The sequence below is a fragment of the Sphaerodactylus townsendi genome, linkage group LG05 (genome assembly GCF_021028975.2).
Source record: "Sphaerodactylus townsendi isolate TG3544 linkage group LG05, MPM_Stown_v2.3, whole genome shotgun sequence".
In the NCBI taxonomy this organism is placed as follows: Eukaryota; Metazoa; Chordata; class Lepidosauria; order Squamata; family Sphaerodactylidae; genus Sphaerodactylus; species Sphaerodactylus townsendi.
Window position 1 is genome coordinate 87,066,334 of NC_059429.1, and position 25,577 is coordinate 87,091,910.

A 25,577-nucleotide genomic window follows, 5' to 3' on the forward strand; every position below is an offset into this window, starting at 1 on the left:
TTAATTCCTTATCCCACTGCAACTGCCCTTGGTCAAGCAATTCTCTCATAGCATAAACCTCAAAGTATTATTTCTAAGCTAGAAATCACAGCGACATTATGATGTAATGTAACAAACATTTAAGATCAATTATGAAACTTTTGTTATCTTTCCAAAATATGCCTATGAGGAGTTGGAGAGTCTAATTTTCTTTTAACAATTGATCATATGGAAGCAGTCCAGTAATAGTCACTGCAATGGCGTGATCTTTTAAGCACAGAATTCTTCCTACACATTTCTGTGGGCCACCACAATCAGTTTAGCCAAGCTCTGGTTTCAAAGCATTTGAAAGAGTACTCCACAGAAGTCCACAGAAAAAGTCATCTCCAATCTAGTAGGTAGCTCTAGGCAGTGAAGCAGCATTAATGTTAACAGACAATTCAATACCACCCTGTAGTTTTCATCTTTTGGCAGGATTCTATCAGTTCGGAGGTGGGGGGCGGGGAGAGAGAATTACACAGAAAAGAATACCAAGGTCTCACATTTGCTTTTAATTTAATTTAGCTTCTCTGGATGGGAAGAAACATAACAGAACTTGGGAGAGGCAATCAGACAGCACATGGCAAGATAGTGCATTGGGGTATCAAAATCCAAAGCATGGTAAAATTACAGTTTTCACCCTCCTTCAGGTTCAAAAAAATAAAAAAGGAATTGTGAGAACTTTATAAAGAAATGCTCTAAACCATTCAGGGCTTTTCTTTACTTCTGTCAAATTGCTCACATGGCTGAGAAAAGGCAGTGTTTTAATACTTTAAAAATCCATCATGACAAGGTCAAAACACAGAGTCATAATATTTTTTTTAAAAGAATCATACATGTTTAATCATATTTTGGCAGGACTAAATGTCCACTATTTTAAATTCCACAGCTGTCCCTCCCCCCCGCCCGCAGTTGAGGAAGGGGTATTCATTTGGCACTTCCACATATCTCCTCAGTGCCCCGGTGCTGGTTAACAAGGCCCAGTCCAAAACCAACTATATACCAGTCTCCAGAGATGTTTGCAAATGCTATGATTCAGCAACCTTAGGCTAACTGTCTTTCTGCCAAAGTTGTAGCCCAGCTGAACCATATCACCCTCCTTCAGGAGGTGCAGAGACCTGAGATGCCAAAGGAGGTAATCTTCTGGTCACCCTGGTCAATTTGTAAAGCCAGAGCTGAAAAACATACACCACTCCAAGCTCAACTATTCCAGTCTTGTAAAAATAACCAAAGTAGAGATGAGCAAAGGGAAAAAATTTTCAGCTTCTGTGTGACCCTCTTCTGTCCAATGCCCCAAAGATGGCATCTCCATGAGGTGGACTTAAGCTTAAGTTTAACTGCCATGGCTTATGCAAGGAATACTTGGTTTTATGAGGGTTAGCAAATTGCTCTGCTTTTCTGGAAGGGGAAAGAAGTACCAGTACAGTTAAGCTCCTTTAAGTTTGTAGTGCAGATTTTCTAACAGGACAGAAAGGGCTATGCCTTTCTTATTACCTTGCTGTGTCACAATCTCACTTCAGAAGCATTTCTACCTCTACCATCATTGTGCAATTTAAGGAGCACAGTGCAAACAAAAATAACCACTCCAGTTGCTAGGATCTGAGATTATTGTCAGGGTCTGTTTGGAGAGATGAAGATGTTCCAGAAAGTGACAGAGCTACACCAACTAGTCTTCATAATGCTTTCCCCTCCAGTTATGCTGGGACAACTTTTTTTCGCCAGGAGCCTTACCTCATTGCCCTGCAGTTAAACAGGTAACTCCCCAAATTCTCCAGCCCACTGCACTAACTGTCTTCATTTCTTACATTCACTAACGTTCCATCAACATACTTTTTTTCTCTCCAAACATACCACACCTGCCACTGTTGGCCTGCTGGCAGGCTTCACATCCTTCAAAGTAAAAAACCCTCCCCATACATTCCAAGAAAGTCAAAAGTTCTGCAACAAATAAATATTTCCAGGCAGTTGCACTTCCAGCCTGGTCAGGGAGAAAAGAAAGACTGTCAAAAGCAATCTTGTCTATATCGAAGGGAAGTGCAAATTGTTTGGACAGCGCCGCTCCCTTCCAGCAGAATCCAAGCTGCTAAATGTCTCTGCAAATATATGCATTGTTTGGCAGCAACAGTTTCTGGGGGGCCTTGTTGGCAAGGGGTCCCTCAGCTCAGTTTCATGCTAATTGCTACAGCCCGTTTGTAGACCTCAGTGACATTTTCACAGTCTGCCAGAGAGAAACAGCTATCTGCAAGGGGGCTTTGGCAACGAGTAACTGTCCAGCGGCGGAGCCGGCGACCCTTGTCCTCCACTGCCTCCTCCAACTGTAGGAGATCATCCACAGACACAGAGCCACGCATGGGTGCTCCACCACCGCTCCCCGGCATTCTATCAGGCAAGTCAAGCTGGTCAAAGGACTCGGTGGAAAGGATGCTGTCCTCACTCACTGCACTGGATGGATGAACACGGGAAGCCAGCAACAGCTTGGGCAAAGCAACTTCAGCGAATGAAGAGAACACCTTGACAGGCATGCTGTCAGACTCTGTACTGCTGGAAGAGTATTTGCCGTTGTGCTTCAAGATGCCTTTCCGCTGGGCAGGATGGCCACTGGGGCTTTGAGCAGGAGAGGGGTTGCCAGCAAAGATGCCAGCATCAAAGTCTAAGTTCTCAGAGTCCAACACATCGCCAGATTCACTACGCTCTGGGGATGAGTAATACCCAGACTCTCTCTTCTGAGGCTTCTTCAAAATTCCTTTCTTGGGCATGGAAGGGGTTGCCAAACCCCTGGATGACAAGACACAAGCCAGATCAACAGACGGTCCAGCATTGTCCTCTTTTCTTGCATCTACAGGAGGCACCAGTGGCAGTGCAGATGGAACATGAGACTTCTCACAGGAATTTCTTTTCTTCAAGATGCCTTTGGGCCTCTTCAGGATGGACTTTGAAGGATGCTCTGGAGCAGGGCCCATATCTTGTAGAGCATGAGCTATATCGTTCTCCTTCTTAGACTTTTTCAGCGAGCGCTGCCTCTCGAGTGTGATACCTGGGATGTGTTGCTTGAAGAAGCAGCGTACCTTGGAGCCGTTTTCAAACAGGGGTCTTGAGGAGCGGCGCAGCCACTCTGCTACTGTGGCCAGAGGAGATTCATTCTCACGCAAGGACTCCTGCTCCCCAATTGGCACCTTGTAACCCCAGTTCACCCACCAGTGGCTGGCAATATCTTCAATGGTCGCTCGACGCTCTGGGTTTACCATCAGCATCCATCGGATCAGGCCACAGGCATCTGGAAAATAAAAACGCAAAAGCCAATCAGACATAGGAGAAGTTGCCATATTCTAATCAGCTATGGGAAAAACTATGAACTCACATTCCCTTTTTTAGAAGGTGCCTAGGCCTTAGTAGGAATGCATGTTCAAAAACAACTATTGGTTCTTTCAGATACTAAACCGCAAACTAATAAAGTGGTGTGCCTTCCCAAAAGCCGTAATGTATGATTATTTGGCTTCTATTACACAACTTTTAAAATTTTTTACAAGGGCTATTCCTATGTTATCTAACCTGATAGTTTGGTGGGTTCTCTGTAGTCTCCACTTGTGATCTGCTTGACCAGGGTCTTATAATCTTGGCCATCAAAAGGCATCACTCCATGAATCAAAATATAAAGCAGCACACCGAGGGACCAGCTGTCAACCTAGAAGCACAGAAGAGAATTTGTTTAGGAAATGCAAAGGCAACCAAACTATAAGGAGGCTTTTCACATTATCAGGTCTTTATTTAGAATATTTTTAAACCTACCTTTCTCTTAAAGAAAACAAAAAAAGTTTGGATTTATACCCCACCTTTCTCTCCTGTAAGACGTCTCAAGCAGCTTACCAACCCATTCCCTTACTCTCCCCACAACAAATACCTTGTGAGGTAAGCAGGGCAGAGAGAGTTCTCAGAGAACTGTGACTAGCCCAAGGTCACCCAACAGGCTTCATGTGTAGGCTCAGGGAAACAAATCCAGTTCACCAGTTAAAAGTCTGCCTCTCATGTGGAGAAGTGGGGAATATAATTCGAATTCTCCAGATTAGAGTCCCACTGCTCTTAACGACTACACCATGCTAGCTCTAACAAGGCAGTAACAATATAAGCAGTGCAGCAGTGGCATAGGAGGTTAAGAGCTCGTGTATCTAATCTGGAGGAACCGGGTTTGATTCCCAGCTCTGCTGCCTGAGCTGTGGAGGCTTATCTGGGGAATTCAGATTAGCCTGTACACTCCCACACATGCCAGCTGGGTGACCTTGGGCTAGTCACAGCTTCTCGGAGCTCTCTCAGCCCCACCTACCTCACAGGGTGTTTGTTGTGAGGGGGGAAGGGCGAGGAGATTGTAAGCCCCTTTGAGTCTCCTGCAGGAGAGAAAGGGGGGATATAAATCCAAACTCTTCTTCTTCTTCTTAAAACCTATTTAGTAAATAAACATTACAACAAGATATAAAAATATCTAGAAAGCCATATAAAAACACATTACCCCAGCACAGGAAGGTATTCTCCTGGCATTGGCCATCAGAGAAAATCATTCCTCAGCTATGTTCATTGTCAATACTTAGGAGGAACCACATGACCTTGGCTAGTAGCTAGTATTCAGCAGCAACGACCAGATTTCAACTATGGTATCACCATAGCTTGGCTCGAAGTAGGAAATGTGGATGGGCACTGAATTTGAGTGCTTCTGTTTTTGTAAGCTGTGATCTTACCTCAGGTCCTTTATAAGGCCTCCCATTGACTATCTCAGGGGATGCATACAGAGGGCTACCACAGAAGGTCTGGAGGAACCGATCTTGCTGGAAAACATTAGAAAGGCCAAAGTCTGCAATCTAGGAAAAAAGTTTTTTTAAAAAAAATCAGTCAGATTAATGTTCTTGCTAAGAAAAAGGGCAAATCCAGTGCTTCAAGAATGCATTAGAGGCCTACTTTACAACCCCAAACCAATTTTTGCAGAAGCTTTTCATATTCTCAGGATAACCAGCTGCAATGGACACCCTAGATTCTGGCCATAGAATAAGTCACTACCAAGCTTTGGGCCTCAAGAAAATGTTGGCTTTAGTGTAGGCTGAATCTAGAGAATTCTGGTGTCAGTCACCCATAGGACCATATATTCATTTCCCAAAAGTATACAGAAAGGAAAGATTGACGCTAACACCCAATAGATGTTAGTTCCAAAGCATTTGGGATCATCCCCCAACATATACACACACACACTTTCATCCTGCGTCTCTTAATGTGGCAGGCTGAATTAGAGCAGGGGAATCTTTCTCCTGCAGCAGCAGAAGCGATGAGAAATCTGCCTGATAAATTTCTGCCTGTCATGTGTCTGCAGAACAGCCTGTCATGGGAAAAGCAGCAGCCCGAAAATTCCTACAATGAAAGCTGAATAGCTTTTTCAAGTGTAGGTGAAACTGAAAGAAGCAACTGAGCTCCGTCCCTACATACTGCTTATATGACAGCCAAAGTCATTTGCTGATACCACAGTGTACATACCTTGTTTACCTAGCTCACAACCAATCAGAGAAGCCAGAAAGTACAGAACATGCTTTCAGGCTCACAGTGGCGGAACAGCCTATTGTGCCAGCAGCACAGACTATAGCAGGCTTTGTTTATTATTAACTATGGGAAATAGCCATTATGTTAAGGCTCCTTTTTCAGAGGAACAGACTATCTGGGCAGGTGGATACTGGGGTCAGAATCACACAGGAGAAATTGGGGGAGATCAGGATTCAAATTTTCTCCTTCACACACTTTCTGTGTAAACTCCTGGTTCCCTGCCCCTGAGAGGCTGCAGCCATCGAATAGGCCCTCTGGATTCGAGCAGCAACCTGTTATTTTTGGACACCCTGTTTTCCTACCAGATACGCTCCTTCATTTCGAGAGCTATGAACTGTGGAGCAACCTACATATTCAGTGATGTAATCTATCTTACTTCCTCTAATAAAGCCAGATCTCACAGATTTCTTACAGTAAGCCAGAAAAAGCACATAAAGAGGGTCGAAAAACTGTTTCCTGCCCATATAATACAATGTTTGACAAATCAATGAGCACAACTTGTTCATCAAATACAGACACTATAAGATGAAATGTTCTTTTCTCTATAAAATGTTCTACTATGTGTGTGTGTGTGAAGACACAAACAGCTTTTAGGCAAAGAAGTTTAATTCTTTTATTGAAGGAACTGTCTGTTCCAACACCTGATCCCCACAAAATGCAAAAGACTGGGACAAATCAGCTGCAGGTGTAGCAATCTCCTGTCAACAGCCTGCAGTCCCAACTCCTGAATTATCCTTTGCATTCACATAAATCATTACCATTATCTGAATCTCCACCATCAGACTGGAGTTTCCTTCTTTGCACAAGCCACAAATTCCTCTCCTGTCTTAATCTGTTATGCACCATTATTTGAATTAATCTCCATATTTCTGTTTATAAATTGAGATAAGCCAGAATTTCTGGTAACCGTAGGCTATTTATAGCTTCACCCAACCGCCTAGTTAAAGGCTATTGGCTCCAAACTGGGTGGCAATCCTGTCTGGGGTTTGGATGACAGCATTATCTTGCTCCTTAGAACTACAAACAGCAACAAAGCTCATCACTTCCCTCTTCTAAAGTCCTAAGATCGAGAAAGAGAGCATAGATGGAATAAGCTGGGAAATCCTCAAGTCACTAGAGCGTGTCATGCTTTACTTTAGCGTTTCAAGCTTTCATTCTATAATGGTCAGTTAAAAATGAGCATTTTCCACATCAAGATCCAGGGAAATAGGGAATGGCTTCAATTGCAACAGGTTTCAAAGCCACAAAACAAAAACACCCCACCCTGGAAGCAGCAAGCTGCCCCCCACCCAACAAAATCACTATCTATATTGTTCCTATGACTGCATGCAGGGGGAGAAAAGAATTAGAATTTCTGACATGGTATAGCTTAACAGCTAAGAGCAAGCACCAAAAAGTCCATTTTTTAGCCCCTCTATCAGAAATGTGCTAAATTTTTAAATGAAAATATCTATATCCTGTCTTTCTTCTTGGCTCAAGGTATCTTACAAGTAATTCCAAATGAATTGGGGGACTGGATATACATTGACCTTGCATCTAATCCTTTTCAACACCTATGTACAGGAGCCTACTCTATACCATTCCTTCAAAGTGCCACTAAAGTAACTGACTTGCACTTCCCCAATGCCAAATTTGGCCTAATCAACACTAGCATCATTCCTTTATCCAATAAAAAGGGCTGCCCCCTCTGCAGCTAAGCAAACTAGAAGTGCACGGCCAAGCACAGCTATGATTTACGGTTCTGGTGTAAAGAAAAACCTAAGTTAAACTCTGACTGTTGACACTTGCGTCAACCAGCCAAAATGTGGAATGCATTATGGATTGCCACAGCCATCAGATGCTGGGACACATACACCAGAACCCCCAATGAAAGGATTTCCCTTTCCCTGCAAAATCTTTGTGGGTCTTTCCCCTCCTTGTATATGTTAAAGTTTGATTAAAACTGCAGGTTTTAAAAAAAACATTTACAAGCTTATGGTCTGCAATGGCAACATAAATATACTCACTAGTCACAATATACATCAGATTTTTCACATCTATCCCACAAACCTTTTAAATTTGTCCATAGGTTTCATTTGTAAACAATCTTATTTTTTAAAAAGGCACCATGCAATTTCAACCGCATACCCACCAACACTCACAGTGGCCTGAATAGTGGGAGACTATTAGTGGGTTTTCACATTTTACCAGCGCATTTTTATATGAAATGGTGCCGCTGAAATGGTGCCCCCCAGCCGGCCTTTTCATCTAGGCCACCATCTATTATGACTCGCCGCCCTCCTCCCTCTCTCTTCTGGGGAGAATGTTAAAAGTAGGGTTGGTCGGGAGCCCTAGTACTATTACTACTGTTGTTGTTATCACTGTTTTAAAGATTTTAATAACTTTTATCTATATCTTATGTTGTACACTGCCCAGAGCCCCCCGGGGATGGGGCGGTATAAAAGCTGAAACAATAAAAATAAATAAATAAATAAATAAATATTTTAGATAGTTCACTCACCTTGATGTTGCCATTAGAGTCCAGAAGGATATTTTCTAGCTTCAGATCTCTGTGAACAATCCCATTCTATGGAGAGAAAAAGGCAGAAGTTGAGCTTGCTTTCCTCACTGAGAGGGAAACTCAAAGTGGATCCATACATTCATAAAACATGCAAAGAACTGTCTGAGTTTATTCCCCAACTAAAAAAGCAAAGAGCTAGCATCAGAGAGTAACGTGAAGGGGAAAGACAGAGTGTATGGCTGGTCACCTGCTGCATTAAAAGTTCCAGGAAACTTTAGGCTCAAACACAGATTAACTTCTCAACCAGAATTGGAACCAAACTTCTACTTTCATCCCTTCCTAGTGCTGATCTACACAATCACAGATGCTGCCAAAGGAATGCAAGTTTCCATACAAACCTGCAAGTCTCATGCCAATTCCACATAGGGGGATAGATACACCAGAGATATGGCAACAATATAAATCACAGCATCCAATAAAACCCAAACCAAGAACATAGGTGAAATTTGTCTAGTCACTATAGCTTAATGAATGATTTAAATGAAGTGTAGCACAGGAGTACGCCGGTTTTGGTTTTTGCTGCCCACCGGATGGATTAGTGGCAAAAACCGAGGTTCCACTGTATTCCAGTGGTTCCACAATTATGTACAAAATGACGCTTCATATGTAAGTTGTTGCTTCAAAATAAACACAAAAGGTAGGGCTAGTTAACCTCCGGTATTGGTTAACCTCGTAATGCCTTCTTAGGCCCCTCTATTTTAAATGAAATATGTCCTTATTTTATGGGTTTATAATAAAAAATTCTTTAATACCAGAGGTTAACTAGCCCCACCTTTTGTGTTTATTTTGAAGCAACAACTTATACATGAAGCATCATTTTGTACATAATTGTACTTACTTTAATATTACTTGGAAATGAACTTTGAACATAATTGTATTCATTTTAATATAAATTATAAACGTATAAAGGTGTGAAAACTACATCATATAAATCATCCCTTATGAAATGGTATATTCTACATTGTGGGTTAAATTACTCACATTGTTCATGGTTTAAGCCATTGGATACAGATTTATATTGTTGCCAAATCCCACATAGACTGGCAGGATTGACAGAGGAGATTCCTGCAGTTTGCACTAAACAAGGTCAATAAATGTCAAGTCCCACAACGTACCACTGGAACGAGGCATGTTCTGTTGCTATTATATTCTCTGAACACCACTGTGAAACACAGGGCAACTTGTGTTTAACTCCAGGTCTACTCATTTCTTGGTACACTCTTGTGTTGTTTAAGCATTCACATGTCTCTAGGAATCCACATTATTGCTTTGTTGCCAATCTAGTTGTTATTACCATCATATAACTGTGCTCAAAGTTCATCTAATTCTTATGGCTCAGATAAAACTAACTTGGTAGAAATCCAAAGGCTTGCTGATAGAAAAAGGCAAGTTTCTAAGCCTCATGTTTACAGTGCATAGCCTGAGCACACAGGGAAACTTTATGGCAAAGACTTACAACCAGGAAACAAAATGTGGCAGAAATGCAACAGGTTCCTTGATTATGATTTCTATCTTACCTTTCCATTTCCCTTGTATTTTATCCTCCTGCCTTTCACATTCCTTCCTATGGTTGGGAAAGTCCAAACTCTGTTTCTGCTTTCTTCCTCCACTTCAGCAATAAAACCAAAGTGTAATATGAAGCTTAATAGCCTTGAATTCTATGCCTCAAGCTGGATTATAGAGCCTATCACCCCAGAATTCCCCTTGCCTGCCAACCATTTGAGTCCAAGAACATGGGGTCAGGTTGAAAGAGAAAGGTCATACGCAGGTCCTTTCCAAGAAGTAGTGACTGATTCCCGGCAAGCCAATTTACAAAAACAAGTGTGGACAGAAAAAAAAAGGCAAAAGTGAAAAAGTTTCTTTTTTTAAGTACAAAAGAAATGCAGGCCTTTTTAGAGTTAAGAGACTCCTATCTCCCTTATAACTGAAAGAAGTTGGGGAGGGTGACTGGCGATGTGTTTAACCCTCTGCTGTGGGATTGGCGGAGGATGATGCTGATGGATTTGGCCTTCTGCTGGTGCAAGGGGCACCCCTGCTTGGCAGAGAGGGCAAAGGTGCCGGCAACTGGGTGCTCCTCAGCTCTGCAGCAGCAAAATCTGGAAGTTGGGGCCACCATGGAGCAACACCGACATCCCATCGAATGACAGCACCGGGGGAGAGAGGTGCTGGGACATTCTTGGGGTGGAGCTGACTTTAGGCAGCTTCTCACGGGCTTTATGGCAAGGAACACCACAGCCCGGCGCTCAGAGTTATGGAGCGCGTCCAGGTGGTAGGTTTTTTTTTTCCTTTCAGCTGCCCCCTTGCGTTGCCTGAAAGCCTTCTGGAGGCAGCATGGCAGCTGAGCTGTCCCTGGCAGCCTGAGGGACCTGGACTGGGCTGTTAGCTATGGTCCCATTCGACAAAGTTATGTGGAGCACCTTCACACTGTATCTTAGTCATCAGGAAGAAAAGTTACAATGTAGGTCTGTGGTGGTGAACCTATGGCACTCCAGATGTTCATGGACTACAATTCCCATCAGCCCCTGCCAGCATGGCCAATTGGAGTGCCATAGGTTCACCACCACTGATGTAGGTAGAAAGACATTGCTTCACATTCTCCGCATACAGCATCAGACCACTGGTCTGTCTAGCTCCATGTCATCAATTTCAACTGACAGCAGCTCTCCAGGGTCTCTGAGACCCTTTTAACTGGAGATGACAGGAATTCAACCTGGGCCCTTCCAACACACAAAGCTGCTGAGCTACAGATGTGTACAGAAATGTAAACCAGTCACTCCAATCTCTCATTTTAGGGTTTAAAAAATGAACTTCAGATGAGAATACTTTGTGTGGGTTGACTTAGGGACTTTCTTCCAAGGCAGGGTTGAAGCTGACCAGACTTACCAATGCAGGAAATCATGACAACTCATAGCAGACATCTGCTACAATTTATTTTGTACCAGAGAAAGAAGATAAGAACGGGACATGGAGCACATTGATTTTTTTTTAAAGAAAAAACAAAATATTTGCCCCAAAATTTGTTCAGATGTAATATGATTCAGGGAAAGGATCTTACATACAAATAGGAACTTAGAGACCACATTTAGGGTCAGAAATATGACCACCAAGTATAGTACAACTCTGAGATCTGAACTGGTTTCAAGACACCTGCAATTTCATCTTCTCTTAAATTTCTTCAGGAACAAAGAATGCGGCCAAAGACCTCTATTCTTCTTGGTGATATTTGTGTGTGGAGGCAGGCCATCCTGAACTTATTATAGTAGTAGTAGCAAAGCCTTTATTGGCATTGTAAATTACAGTAAAACATTTATCAATTTAAAAAACTGAACTTATTATAGAAGAGCCTTTCTTCCATCAAGCATGCCACGAAAGCTAGCAAATTCCACTCACTTTGTGACAGTAGTAGACTGCAGACACCACCTGCCGGAAGAAGTGCCGGGCTTCCTGTTCAGTGAGTCTCTGGCGCTCGTTGATGTAATCATACAGGTCTCCTTTGCTGGCGTACTCCATCACAATGACAATCTTGCTGCTGTTTTCAAACACTGGATGGACAAAGAAGTCAAGAAGAGTCATAAAGAGTTCTCAAGGCCAAACTATCCTGATGGCAAACCAGCGGGGTTTTACCTCCCGTGCCAGCCTGCTGTTTCACTTGCTCAGGCTTTAGAATGGGGGGAGGGGGATTTTCAACAGTTTCAGTTCTATGTGCTCTTTATGCAGAGCAAATCTACTTTTCAAAAATGTTGCATTAATTCAGTGTAATAAGCCAGTGTGGTAAGTAATCGTGATGCCTACAAAGCACCATCACACAAACTGCATTGCTTCTGTGTCAAGAAATAACTACTACTTTGCAACCGAAGCAAGATTTTTCTGTTGAAAAGGAACCAGCAGACTGCTTTGGAAAATAACTGGGGGGACTGGACACAGAGCCTCCCAGGTTATCTCTGGCCAAGTTACTTGTTTAGGCTTAGTCCAGGGTTTTGTTGGTTTTTTTTGACCAGGGCGTGTTGTTTCTTTTTCCCTACTATTGTTTAACACATGATACTCCCAGGCTATTTTTGGATTTTGCTAACAGCCACAATCAGAATGACTCAGACTGTATATGAATTCCAGCTCACTTCGTAACAGCCCTCCTGTTCACTTAACAGTTCAACACCTTGGATCTCTCGCCTCTGTGTGTCTTTACAATACTGCAGGCATTTCCCATGCACAGTGGTGAAGCTGTGGGGCCTGGAGGAAAGTTATCAACACCGCTTGAATTGCTTTTTACAGGGCTCAAAGGAAGGATTCACAGGCACCTTCATTAGCAAAAGTGGAACTAGTTATTTTGAAGAGCATGTGCTACTCCTCCTCCTCTTACTCAACTGCCTTAGATGTTCTTTATACAGGAGGGAAACAAATACAGAATGATGATGGTGTGAGGGAGTCCTTCAGCATTTTAGATCTGAGTGCTTCTGAGTCATCCAGTTGCACCCCAGGCTGAATCCACAGAGGGCCACATTGCAAGAATTGTTCAAGAACTGCCATGAGGCTCCAATCCACATTGAGAATGCAGTGACCCCAAGGACTTTTGTGCATCCCCGCCCCCCCTGTGCCCGAAAAGGTGTTGGGGGGCATAGGAGCTCCTTGAGCTGCCACGTACTCAACCTTGATTGGGACTTTGGAGTAATTTTTAAAGAATTACAAATGCTTTTAAAAGGGCATCAGCAGCCATAAGATGGATTTACACCCATCATTTCTTGCAGTCTGGCCCAGGGAAGTTGCATTCTAATGTTTTGCAATATCTCCTTTTTGAGTAAAGGACAGTGTTTACTTTGCAGTCAAGAATGGGGAAGAGGATCAAAACTCCCCTCAGCACCACTCAGTGAAAATGTTTTTGTTCATTTTCTACTTTGCAATTACCCTCCTAACCCTAAACAATAAAACACTAAGAGGTGGAACGTCACGATGACAAACCATTAACAAACCCCCGTGCAGGACTCATTGGGGTTGAAGCCCTTTGAGTCCTGCGTGGAAATTGGCCAATCTTCCCACACTTTCTTTGTGCCCCCTCCCCAAAGCAACATCTACCTTTTCCCACACCTGTTAAAGCCGCCCCAGTGAAACTCCTGCCAACCCTGCTGGCTGCCTGACCACTGCCAGGTCCACAAGGCACCTGCCGGCTGCTGCCAGCCCCACAGGGACCTTGCCAGCAGCTACTGAGTCCTGAGGGAGCTGCCACCCCCAAGATGCCCCTGGTGGGTCCCAGATGCCCAGTGACGCCGCTGCCAGGCCCCAGACACCCAGCAAGGCTGCAGCCCAAAAAGGCTCCAGTACCTTAGACCATTGCAAGGAGGGAGGATACTTGCTAGAGCCCATTGCACCCCACCCCCCCATCCTCTGCAATGTGCTTTTGCTGCTAGTTAAAATAGAATGCTTCAGTAATTCACAGACAGGCTTACAAGGGTTAGGAACTGGTACAGAGTCACTGCACTTGGATATCTGAGTATTATTTATGCATTTTAAAACTACTGAATGTAACTTATTCTATGACACACCCCTGAGTGGAAGTGACAGGGCAAGCTTGAAATTCAAGTAGTAAGACACATGTCTTCTGCCAAGCCTTCAAACAATATCTTATTTATATCTGTTTCAGGAAGTTCTACCCATGCTTTCTGCAGAGTTTCCGAAACTGTTTTATTCATCTACAAGACAAATCAGCAAAACATTTAAATTTGTGGCTATCATTAGGAAAGAGACTCAAAACTACAACACCTCATACAAAAAAGAAGTTAATGACCTGTGGCTGTTGTATTCAGCAGAGTCAGAAACACACAAGAGAAGTTCTGTCACCTCCAAATAACCAGCACTGAAGCTTCTCCAGTTTCATTTGATCCCTTTTGAGCAGCCACACAAAAGAGAGGCAGATACCAATATGAACCCAGCATCTTTTCACATAACCAATATGTAAAGGTTGTCCCCCACTCCATTGGATTTGGGTCTTCTTGGCTTTGGGCCTCCCTCCCTATGGGTGCTCAACTGGTGCTAGAATGGTTTCATTTGAAGAAACAGGTAAAGACTCTCAGGCTCCACTCCCTCTGTATTATGTTGTGATTTTAACCATACATCTGCTGCATTTACTGCTGCTATGGATTGCTGGATTTCGTGTCTTTGTCATGTCATCTTAGTTCCTGGTGTTTTAATTTCTTTTATTTGTCCCCACATTTCCTCTTGGCTCAAAACAGTTTTCAAACAGTATTAATCAAAACAAAATAAAAAGCCCCAAAAATCCTCCTGCCAAAAAAAGAAATGAAAAGATGCCTGCTGTTCATACCCCCTCAAGAGCTCTGGCAAATAAATGAGCATTGCAGTGCCTTCTGAGGGCCTTTAATAAAGGCCAGCCCTCAACCTCTCCACACAACACAAGCCATGATGGCGAAGGCCAGAGCTTTGGTCAATGCCCGGGAGGCCACCTCAATTGAGGAAACAGTCAGAAGGGGGTAGCCTGAAGACCACAATTAGTACAATACATTTTACAATTGTGATTTTAATTGCCACCCAGAGACCAGTTGTTGGTTGAGGGGCAGGAGACAAACATTTAAATATACACCAATAAACAAATTACCTTCATGAACAGCAATGATGTGGGGGTGGTTGAGGGATGACATGATTTCAATTTCTCTCCGAATATGGACAAGATCCTGCTCGTCCTTTATTTTATCTTTCCGGATAGACTTGATAGCAACCTGGAATGGAGCATTTGAAAGAGGTTAGCACACGGGCACAGATCCTACACTTATGGTTAGCATGGTAGGAGAGCAGTTATGAACAGTACAAGGAGAGGGGAAAATATCCAAAACTAATTAAGAAGCACTTAAGACAGCAGAGTGAACCTAATTTTTGAGGAATCACTGAAGAACAACAGAATGTGAGCTTTTGAATTTAAATTGCTAGCATTAGAACTGACCTCCAGGCAACACAAATGAAAGTCTCAACCACCAGAACTCTGAAGAACCGTACTGGTCTGGAATTGGTTCAGTGTTTGGAAATTCACACGTTTATACTGACTGAAGAAAAGCTGATGGGAAATTCACTACCTGCTCTGCTAACAAAGGGAATGTTAGAGAGAAATGTTTTGAAGGTTAACTCTCCATACCATTCAGACATGCCATCCCCAAATTCAAAGTGCTAATAGCTTTTTTGGGTGCAAATATGTACATCTATGTTACCCCGGCAAGTAACCAGTTAAGGAAAACATCACTTGGATTTGCTATAAAAAGGCTTGGCACCAAAAGAGAAGCCATGAAGTTCCGGGTAATGTTCACTTTTCTGAACAATGTACAGGGAGTAAACATGGAACTTACTTCAAATAGGGCCAGCTGGCTAAAATGCTGGAAATTTGAACTGGCAACTCAAACCTTCCAAAGTTTGCTCAGATTTCTTTATTATGAGAAACTCCTCAACAAGGAAATGAAGGGGAGGAGAGGGGAAAGTGAGAGTGCTGGATAATAGATGCTGCTAATCCTCTTTCAAAGGTATTGGGAAGACAATGCGCTCCTTGGGCTGAATTTACAACGGAATCCAGCACAATCCAGCACAACCTCGTTTCTTCTATCAGACAAAAATGCGGAACAGTATTAATCCTGTAAAAGGATCCTGGAGGACACACAATACTAAGTCTCCCAGCAACAACAAGGAAAGAGGCCTAGCCTTGCATCCTAAGGCAGTGAAGAGCTGGCATCCTCCCAGCTACTCACTATTAATTCCCTATTATCAATAACAGACTGAGGGTAGGGTGCAACTACGAGATCTTGAGCTATCTCCAGGGATGGTGCATTTTACACTCTTAATTTTGCTGGCATTTAATAGAAAGATATTTAACACTGGGAGGCTTAAATAAAGATGAACAAATTTAAAAATGAAGGTTACCGATGAAGAAATTGACATTGCTAAAGATTTTCTATTCCTTAGCTGAATCACCAGCCAAAAGGGATAATGCAATCAAGAGATCAGAAGGCAGTTGAGACTGGGAAAGCAACCATAAACAAACTCTTAAGTGTAAGGATGTGCCACTGACGACCACAATCAAGATAACTGATGCTGTAGTATTTCTCATTTCAGTGCATGGGTGTGAAAATTGGACAGTGAAGACCACTGACAGGAAGAAAGTTGATTGCTCTGAAATGTGATGTTGAAGGAGAGTTTTATGGACACCAGAGAATACCAAAAAGAAAAACTAGTGGGTTCTAGATCAAATGAAGCCTTAACTCTTCTCAGAAGTTAAAATGACCAAACTGAGGCTATTGTACTTTGGTCACATTATGAGAAGACAAGCATTCACTGGAAAAGACAGTAATGCTAGGAAAAGCAGAAGAGAGCAGAAAAAAAGAAGAACCAATATGAAATGTAGTGACTCAACAAATGTCTCAAGGAAACCTTGCAATAGCTCAGAGTCATTCCTCCAAGATCAGGTACAGAGGGTAGCATAAGGAAAGATAAAAGATATCCTTAGATGTGAGGAATGCCCTGGGGGCAATCCTTTCCACAATATTATTTATCATCTACATGCACCCCTCACCCAGCTAGCCCAGTGTTTTCAACTAGGTTAGCATCAGTATGCAGATGACACCCAACTATATCTGTTGATGGCCTTCCATTCAGATGCTGCCCTAACTATATTGGCTAGATGTTTGGATGCTGTAGCAAAATGGTTGAGACAGAGTCAACTGCAATAGAATTAATTGAAGGTGGAGGTCCTGTGGTTGGGCTGGGAAGTCCTAAGATTAGGGTGCCATCTCCCAACTCTTGACGGTGTGCAACTGACACTAGTATCAAGCATCAAGAGTCTGGGCATGACTTGGGATGCCTTCTTATTAATAGAGAGACAGGTCATGAATGAAACCAGAGTGGCTTTCTTCCATCTCCGCCATGTTCAACAACTAGTCCCCTTTCTATCGTGTCCTAACTTAGCGACTGTGATCCATGTAAAGGTCATCTCCAGCATATACTACTGTAGCACACTCCAAGTACTACTACTTGGAGTGTGCTACTAGCATATACTACTGTAGCACACTCCAAGTACTACTACTTGGAGTGTGCTACTACCAAGTATATACTACTGTAGCACACTCCAAGTGTACTGTAGCACACTCCAAGAAAGGGCTACATTTAAGATCTCTCTGAAAACGTCACCTGGTCCAGAATGCAGTGGAGGGCAAATGGTACTTTGTCAACTGCACTGGTTCAGTATCAAGTACTTGATCAGGTTCAAGCTTTTGCTAATGACCTTCAAAGCCCTTAACAGGTCCTTAAAAGGTCCCTTTGGGACCTTTGCATCTGTGGAACCATCCTTCCCAATATACACCCCAAAGGGTGTTATGCTCAGCAGAGAACAACTTGCTGGTGGTCCCTGGTCCAAAGAATGTTTGACTGCCCTCAACCAGAGCTAGAGCCTACTGGGTTCTGGCTCCAACCTGATGGAACAAGTGAGAACCTGGCCCTGTGGAACTTGATGCAAATTCACAGGGCTAGTAAGACTGAGATGTTCTGTCAGGTTTTTGGTTGAGGACAGCGACAGTTTCTACTTAGCCAGCCTCACTTCCTTTGACATTATTCAAATTAGTTCTCTCCACTTTCCCGTTTTCAGAGTCCCCAATGATCTCCTTCCCTTCCTCTTCCTTTTCTGATCTGTCCCCCATTATAGCATATTTTAGGGTACCATAAGAATCTGAGTTGTTAGTGATGATTTCAAATTGGTTTTTTTTTGTAATTTTAATTTGTTATGAAATCTGGTTGTAAGCTGCCCTGAGTCTGACTTGGCTGGGAAAGGGCGGGCTAAAAATTGAAGTATAAATAAATAAATAAAACCAGCATCCAATTCATGCTTGCTGCTGTTTCTGTAGTGTCATGAGGACCACTGCCTCAGATTGGTGTTCCCTTGACATAAGTATTATGTCACTATTATGTACTTCCTCGTTGTGGGTTTTGTTGTACAGTTCCGTAAAGTCAAGAGTTTAATCTTCAAAGGCAAAATGACAAGTGGAGCAAAACAAGACATCCATCATTAATTATTCCTACTAAATAAAAATCAGGGAGGCTAAAATCAAGCTTTCCTGCTTAAGAGATATGCATGTGTCAATCATCAAGATACATGAGATGTTTAGAGAGATGGGAGCAGAAGCCTGGAGCTCTGTTTCCATTGAAGACCTGTTTTACTTACTCCAAAGTTGTTACATCAGTCAGAAGCAGGTCACAGACCAACATTTCACTTTGTTGTTTGCAAGTACGCAGCATCATAGCCATGTCCAATTAAAGGTTATCTTTAGAAGACCTAACTTACCTATCAAGGAGGCTGAATGAGAAATCAAATAAAGAGCAAGTGCCAAAAAAAATGTTCACAATACTAGGGGCAGTGGCACAGATGAGCTCAAGCCACTTTCATTTGGTGACCCTTCTACTAAGTTCAGGGGTTAATGTTTAACCCTTTCTGCCTTAGTGCTTCATTACTTGATGTACCATCTGGGGTTTGCACAAATGTGGTATAACAAAGCCCCTCTTTTTGGTTAGAAGCCAAGTTGTACCCTGCCAGCTTATTAAAGGTCTTCACCCCCACCCCCCACACACAATGAATTGTATCATTTCCCTATTCACTGACCCAGAGTCTGGAATGCCTAGCATCTAACCTGATCCACAGTGCTCTCTGCAAGCTTGGACAACCTTCAGGCAGCAGGTCAAACAGCTGCTACCAGATACACAAAAGCCAACGGCACACTGATTCTCAACATTTCAAAATGAGCTTGGAGATTCTTTTATGCTCCTTACCCTATCAGGACAATCCTAAAATAGGGACAAATGAAACCAGTTATTCTGTTCTTTTCTAGCTGCCCAGTTTCAGAAGGCATCCTAGCACCCACTTTTCTGTCATTTCTCCCATGAGAATAAATCTTCACTGAAACAAGATTTCAGGGCTTTAGGGAGCTGATTCACATTCCTACAATAAACTGTACAAATGTCTTAGAGGTGGGGAAACATTGCTCTTCACTGTTTTTGATAACAAGGTAAACTGGCTTGAAAGGTATGAGCCTCCCACATTCAAAAGATGGAGGGAACAAAGACATGTATCAGGTTTACACACAATCATGCATTCTGTCTGCCTCATAAGTAAGAACATCAGTTATGTACCTGACTCAAGGTACAGTTATCAGCCCTTAGTCCTCCCAGCAAAGATAAGGTTTATTGCTGCTGATGAACTGCAAAACTGAAGTTGATATTTCCTTTCAATTTCATTCTTAAAAAGCAAAGTACAGCCAGCACAATTTAACAAAAACACCCCACCCTCAGATAAAGCCAATATAAGCAGGTTGCACTTCTTACTGTACTATGGAAATTACAAAAACAAATTGCTTCTATTTGGTACTGGGCAATATATGTGAAAACAAGTAATCTGTTCACTATTTTGATGCTTAAAAACCTGGGCCCATTTTCTCCCCACTGGCCTCTAGCCACGCTATCCTGTCTGGACACCTTAATTCCTCCTCATCTGACACAGCCCTCCCGCTGCAATGCCCAGCCAAAAGATTACACATTTCTATGGACACATGTATTTAGAGAGAATACATTTTGGAATAGTGCAAGATAAGCTACTTTTGATTTAACATGATATTTGATACAAAGGTCGGCACTGAATATTCTTTTAGGAATTAGGTTAAGAGCTCAGATTACAGAGGGGGCATTAGATCTTGTTCCTATGACCCTCCCTGGATGCCTTGATCAAGAAAGCACTTTAAAGAGAGGGGCTTTGTTTTGGTTTGTTTGGTTTTTGAAGATCTGGCTCACAGGAGATTATAGAAAGTGCCCATTAAGTGACCCACATCAGATTCTTCAAAGAGAAATCAGTTAGGCTGGACATATCAGTGTATGTGGTGATCAATTCCACTTCATATAGCAAACTGTAGATGGACAACATCTCACCAGTCAGCTCCACCTGCTTGTTGTAACTGGCTTTAAAGCACATTTCAAATCCAGGGTTAACTGTGGCTCTGGAGAGGAAAAGATCTTCAGCAGGTAATCAAAGTCTGCCAGGTGCTTCAAAACTAGTTCCAGATTCTGATTACAGCACCATACGTAACTAGTTATGGACTACATAGGTTTGTCAAAGAGCCCAGTTTTCTCTAGTTTCCAGAGATCAAAAGAAAGTTTCCATTTTTAAGCATCTGTGGGAACACCACCCTCTCCTATCTGAATGCACAGCCCAGACCCTGGAGTAGATGTATCACATGTTACCAGTAAAGGTTATGGAAACTCAGGCTTCCTGTTTGACTTGGCTGGAAGACAAGAACTAAACGTCAGACCTTCTCTTACTCTTTCTTATAGGCAGATGCAGCACAGCAAACAGGTTAAGGAATCGATTTAGAGTCATCACTTAACCCAGTCTGCAGTTCATCAGGAATTTTCTATGAAAAGCAGGCCAGTGCTAACCCGTGCATTAACAAATTGGTTTCAAACAAACAGGTTGTTTCATAAAGCCAGAGAACAGCTTCAATAACAATAGACACCATCAGCTGGAAAAGAGTACAGATGGGGAAGCTTTTTAGTCCCATTCAGCCATTCTTTGCATGAGCACTGTTTGCTTAAATTTGTCCTGCAGCTGACTCAGTAATATAAGATTGGTTCCTCTGATCAGCAGCAACATTAAGCAAGGCTTGCTTTGATTCATCTGAAGTCCAAATAGCCTGAGATCTAAGGGAAAGCAACTGGACAAGAAGATTACCAGGATGCAGCTAAATGGGTAGTTCCCAGGAGCCAGAGCTAGTGAAGTGGTACAATTTGTATTAAGCAGTCACACAGTGTGCCTTTGTTACAAAGAAACACCAGGTATTACATGCATGTTGTTCTCCAGGAAACAAAAAAAATAGAAGGGACAAATGAACTGAAAATTTTAACTGAAATTTGACAAAGAGCTGGGTTATTTGATGTGAGTAGCATCCAAGCATAAGAAAATGGCTTGGACAGGGATCCCAAAAACACAGAATTGGCAGCAAGTCCAATCTGTTAAATGCAACTTGTCTCCAAAGAAATGGATTTTTAGATTGCAATCTTGTGCAAGTCACCAGGCAGAGAGATGAGTTGTGGCTTAAACTTTAAAAACTGGCTGTTAGAAAAACCAAGCAAGGATACTCCATTAATTGGAAACATGATCAAACATTGGACCTCTTAGCAACTACAAACCTAGCAATGTTTTACCAGCTGAGTTATAACAGCAATAATAATAAAAACACTGCAGACAAAGGCCAAGCCTGATATTTGCTCTTTACTGCAACAGAGTCAAACAAACATGCAAATCCTTTTCCACAAGGAAACAACTACCACATCAGTCAGCTTCACTGGAAACTGTGATCCACCACCCACATCAACAGTACTCATTAAGGCACATCATTTGGCTAGCTAATGATGCTACAAGATAAATTATTCCAGTTTGCCAAGCCTGCTCATGCACTTCATCCCCTATAGAGGTTGCTGGAGAGAGGCCAAGGCCACGCACTGAGTGAACAACTAGCAAGCCTATAGCAAAATCTAAGAAATATTGCTAAGATGCAGCCCCTGATAGCATTAGGACAAATTGGAATAGTGAATTCACATACAGCCCCACTCTATCCTGGAAACAACTGATTTACACCAGAATAGCAAAGTCAGATGGGAGAGACCAGAGGCTGAGTCCCTCTTGGATTCAGCAAAGACCTCTCCCACACCCCCTTCCACTGCAGCCAATAGGGAATGACTTTACACGCTGCAAGTGAAGCCAGCCACAAAGGCAAACACCAACACTGACAGGCAATTCATGTAAGATCAATGACAACAGTAGGAGGTGGGCAGGCAACTACAGCAGCACAGGATTGGCTAGCTTTGTCCTCCACTTTAAAAGGGGGGGGGAGCAAGTCTTTGCTAAAGGGGCCCTGTGACTACTCACAGTCCATCTGCTGCCACTGCAAGAATTAAAAAAACTTGACTGCCTTGCCATCTTCTGGCAAGCAGAAGCCACCGAGGGCACCCTTGCAAAACAGCAAACAAGTTTACCACCTTAGGTCTGACGAAATGGCCCTCATTTCTACCACTCTCCCTTCTCAACTAGCATGAGTCACCAGAGGTGAGGGAAGTTTTGCAAGACTCCATTTACCTGCACAGGCATGCCTTGCAGTCAGCTAACTCGGTTTGTTAAATCTGATCAGGATTAACGTGTTCACACTCTCTCCACCATTTGCCCCGTGATGGGCAGTCTAACAGCACTTGGCTCAGAACTCGCTACTAAACAGAGGATCAGCCTGGCTCTTTTCCGGGAAGCCGCTTTGTTTAAAAGGGGGACTAAACGTTGTTTAGTTGTAATGGGTCATTTGAACAGCAAAGCTATGAATGCATTTTCGCAAGACCTACACGAATTTTGCCCCAACCACCATGTCGAATAAATAATCGGGGACCCTGCATTAACATGCAATCTTTTTTTTTTTGCAGTCACATTTTTATCCGTGGCCACGCTCTCGTTTTTTGCAGGGCTCGTTCATCCGTCCCTGCCACCAGCAAGCCCCGCGGGACATGCAACGCTTCCCCGATGCAAGAACGGCGCCCTCGAACTGAATCGATCGCCTGCTCCCTTTGCCTCGTGCAACAGCAGCTGCCAGCACAGCGTTGTTTAGACCCGTCCAGAATCGGTTTCGGGAGGGAGAGAAAGAGAAAGAAGAGCCCAACCCCCACCACATGGGATGCAAAGGAATCGGCCACGCCGGTGGTGGTTGTGGCGGCGGCGGGCTTAGATTCGGCCACTCAGAACCCCAAAAACATTGCAAATCACCAGAGCAGTACCCAGATCATGTGCCTGTAAGACTGAACAAGGGAGAGGTGACATTCCTTTTCTGCAGAAACTGCAACGCAGAGGGCTTTGCGGGGGAGAGAGAGAAAGATGCTGACAGCGGGAAAATTCAAAAAGGGGTCCGGAGATTTCCCCCACGCCAGGGAGGAAACCGGCAATAAACAGGATTGGAATGAAGGTGAGGAATCAGAGGAGTTCCGCGGGTATAATCAAAAAGAAGATGAGACGGCAAGCTCGCTAAAGACAAGCCGCTGAGAATCCGCTCAGCGTCTGGATAGCAGATCTCCCGGGAACCCCCTGCGGTCGCTTTGAGCTTCAGGACAGCAATGCAGCACACAACGGAAGCCAGATACGAGCCACAGCTCACTGGATTGTGCTATCGCAGCCATTCACCCCCACTCCCCTGCCGCCCAATGGTTCTGTCTACCCGGGAAAAATCGAAAGGCAACTTATTGCTACAGGGTAATGGCAGACAACGATATGCGATTACATATTCGGAGGAGGCGAATGGGGATGCCCTCCTTCGCGCCGCCTTACCAGCTTTCCGGATCGCTCCCGTGCCTTCTTCACCTTGCCGTAGGTGCCTTTGCCCAGCGTCTCCAGGAACTCGTAGCGGTGCCGGAGATTGTGCTTGTGGTGGTGCCGCTTGACCGCCTGTTTCTTCATCAGGGGCTTGGGGGACTTGATGAGCCCCTCCGCCAGCGAGGTCGCCGCAGCATCGCACGGCGGACCCCGATCCATGACCGCCGCCGGCAACAGCAGCGAGCGGGCGACTGGCTGCAGACCGAAAGCGCTAATGCTGGCCGGCAGCCACGGTGCCCATAAATGCTACAAACCTGCCCGCTCCCGACCCACCTCCTTGCATTTATTGGCTGAGGCAGGCCACGTGAGCTCCGCTTTTTTAACGGAGCCAGACTGAGCAGCAGCGGCTGGAGGGAAACGCTGCAGAAAGCGAAGGTTGGTTTAGTGATGTGCAGAACCGAGGAAAGAATTATCGAAGTTGCAACTGTTGAAGGTGGTGTTCAAAAGGCAGATGTACTTGCAAAGAAGCATGGCTGTATGTGACTCTCTCACAGGGAAGCTGTGAGGTACGATCCATTGGCATGTAGACAGAGCTACGGTGACCAATGCCTAGTATTCCTTCGGAACTCCCTGACACAAGCCATTGCCATACCCAGTGTAAACAAACTGACTGCATGGTTTGCCTGTCTTCATGGACCTTTGAGGGGACCAGGGACTCTAAAATATATGCCTCTAGTCATGTCTCTGGACAGCCTTGTAGAAGAGAGGGTCTTTTTCATGGGAATTTGGGATAACCATTATCCCCATATTGTCACTTTTCTGGACAGTCATTCAGAACAGAGAAACAAAACCTTGGAAGCTAGTCTCTTAGACTTGTTCCCCAGTAAACACATCTACTAAGCTAGTCAATTTAATAGCTAACTAGTTTACTAAAATATTTCCATCTCAACTTTTGACTTTATAGTTCTGAGCAGTGTGCTCTGCAAACTTGTCTGTAGAAAGCAAATCAGGACAACCATGAAAGTAAAAGCTGTTAAGGCCAAACATGCTAATCACATTTGCAGATGACACCAAATTAGGAAGGGTAGCTAATACCCCAGAGGACAGAGTCAGAATTCAAAATGACCTGGACAGATTAGAGAGATGGGCCAAATCTAACAAAATGAATTTCAACAGAGATAAATGTAAGATACTACACTTAGGCAGAACAAATGAAATGCACAGATAAGGGATAGTGACACCAGGCTTGACAACAGTACATGTGAAAGGGATCTGGGAGTCTTAGTAGACCACAAACTAAACATGAGTCAGCAGTATGATGCAGCGGCCAAGAAAGCCAGTGCGATTTTGGGCTGTACCAGTAGGAGTATAGTGTCAAGATCGAGGGATGTAATTGTACCCCTCTATTCTGCATTGGTTAGATCTCACCTGGAATATTGTGTACAGTTCTGGGCACAGCAATTCAAGAAAAATAATTGACAAACTGGAACAGGTCCAGAGGAAGACAACAAAAATGGTAAAATGTCTGGAGCCCATGCCCTACGAAGAGAGGCTTAGGGAGCTGCTGGGGATGTTTAGTCTGGAGAAGCATAGGTTAAGGGGTGACATATTAGCTATGTTTAAATATTTGAAGGGATGCCATGTTGGTGAGGGAGCAAGCTTATTTTCTGCTGCCTCAGAGATTAGGACACGGAGTAATTGATTCAAGATGCATTTCAGGGTGCATTTCATGAAGTAATTGAGTCAAGGTGAATTTCAGTTGATTCAAGGTGCAGGAAAAGAGATTCCGCCTAAACATTAGGAAGAACTTCCTGACCATCAGGGCTGTTCAACAGTGGAATTCACTGCCTCGGAAAGTTGTGGAGTCTCCTTCTTTGGAGATTTTTAAACAGAGGCTGGATGAACATATGTCCTGAGTGCTTTGATTGTGTGCAGGGGGTTGGACTTGATGGCCCTTGTGGTCTCTTTCAACTCTATAATTATATGGATGTGTGTGGAGAAAACAAATGCAGGAACAGTTTAATGTAATTTGCCACAAAATACCTGGTAGAAGGGGGAAGGTTTTTC

General features: G+C 43.5%; 1 protein-coding gene across 1 annotated transcript; it reads right to left on the reverse strand.

Moving 5' to 3' along the window:
* Positions 1-510: 510 nt before the first annotated feature.
* On the reverse strand, positions 511-23,796 carry NUAK2 (NUAK family kinase 2). Its single transcript, XM_048498198.1, has 7 exons — positions 23,526-23,796; positions 14,754-14,874; positions 11,543-11,694; positions 8,093-8,158; positions 4,746-4,865; positions 3,568-3,700; positions 511-3,292 (listed from the first exon to the last, which is right to left on the reverse strand). Exons 1-7 carry the CDS (start codon positions 23,727-23,729, stop codon positions 2,175-2,177), a joined length of 1,914 nt encoding a protein of 637 aa, XP_048354155.1. The 5' UTR covers positions 23,730-23,796; the 3' UTR covers positions 511-2,174.
* Positions 23,797-25,577: the final 1,781 nt, after the last annotated feature.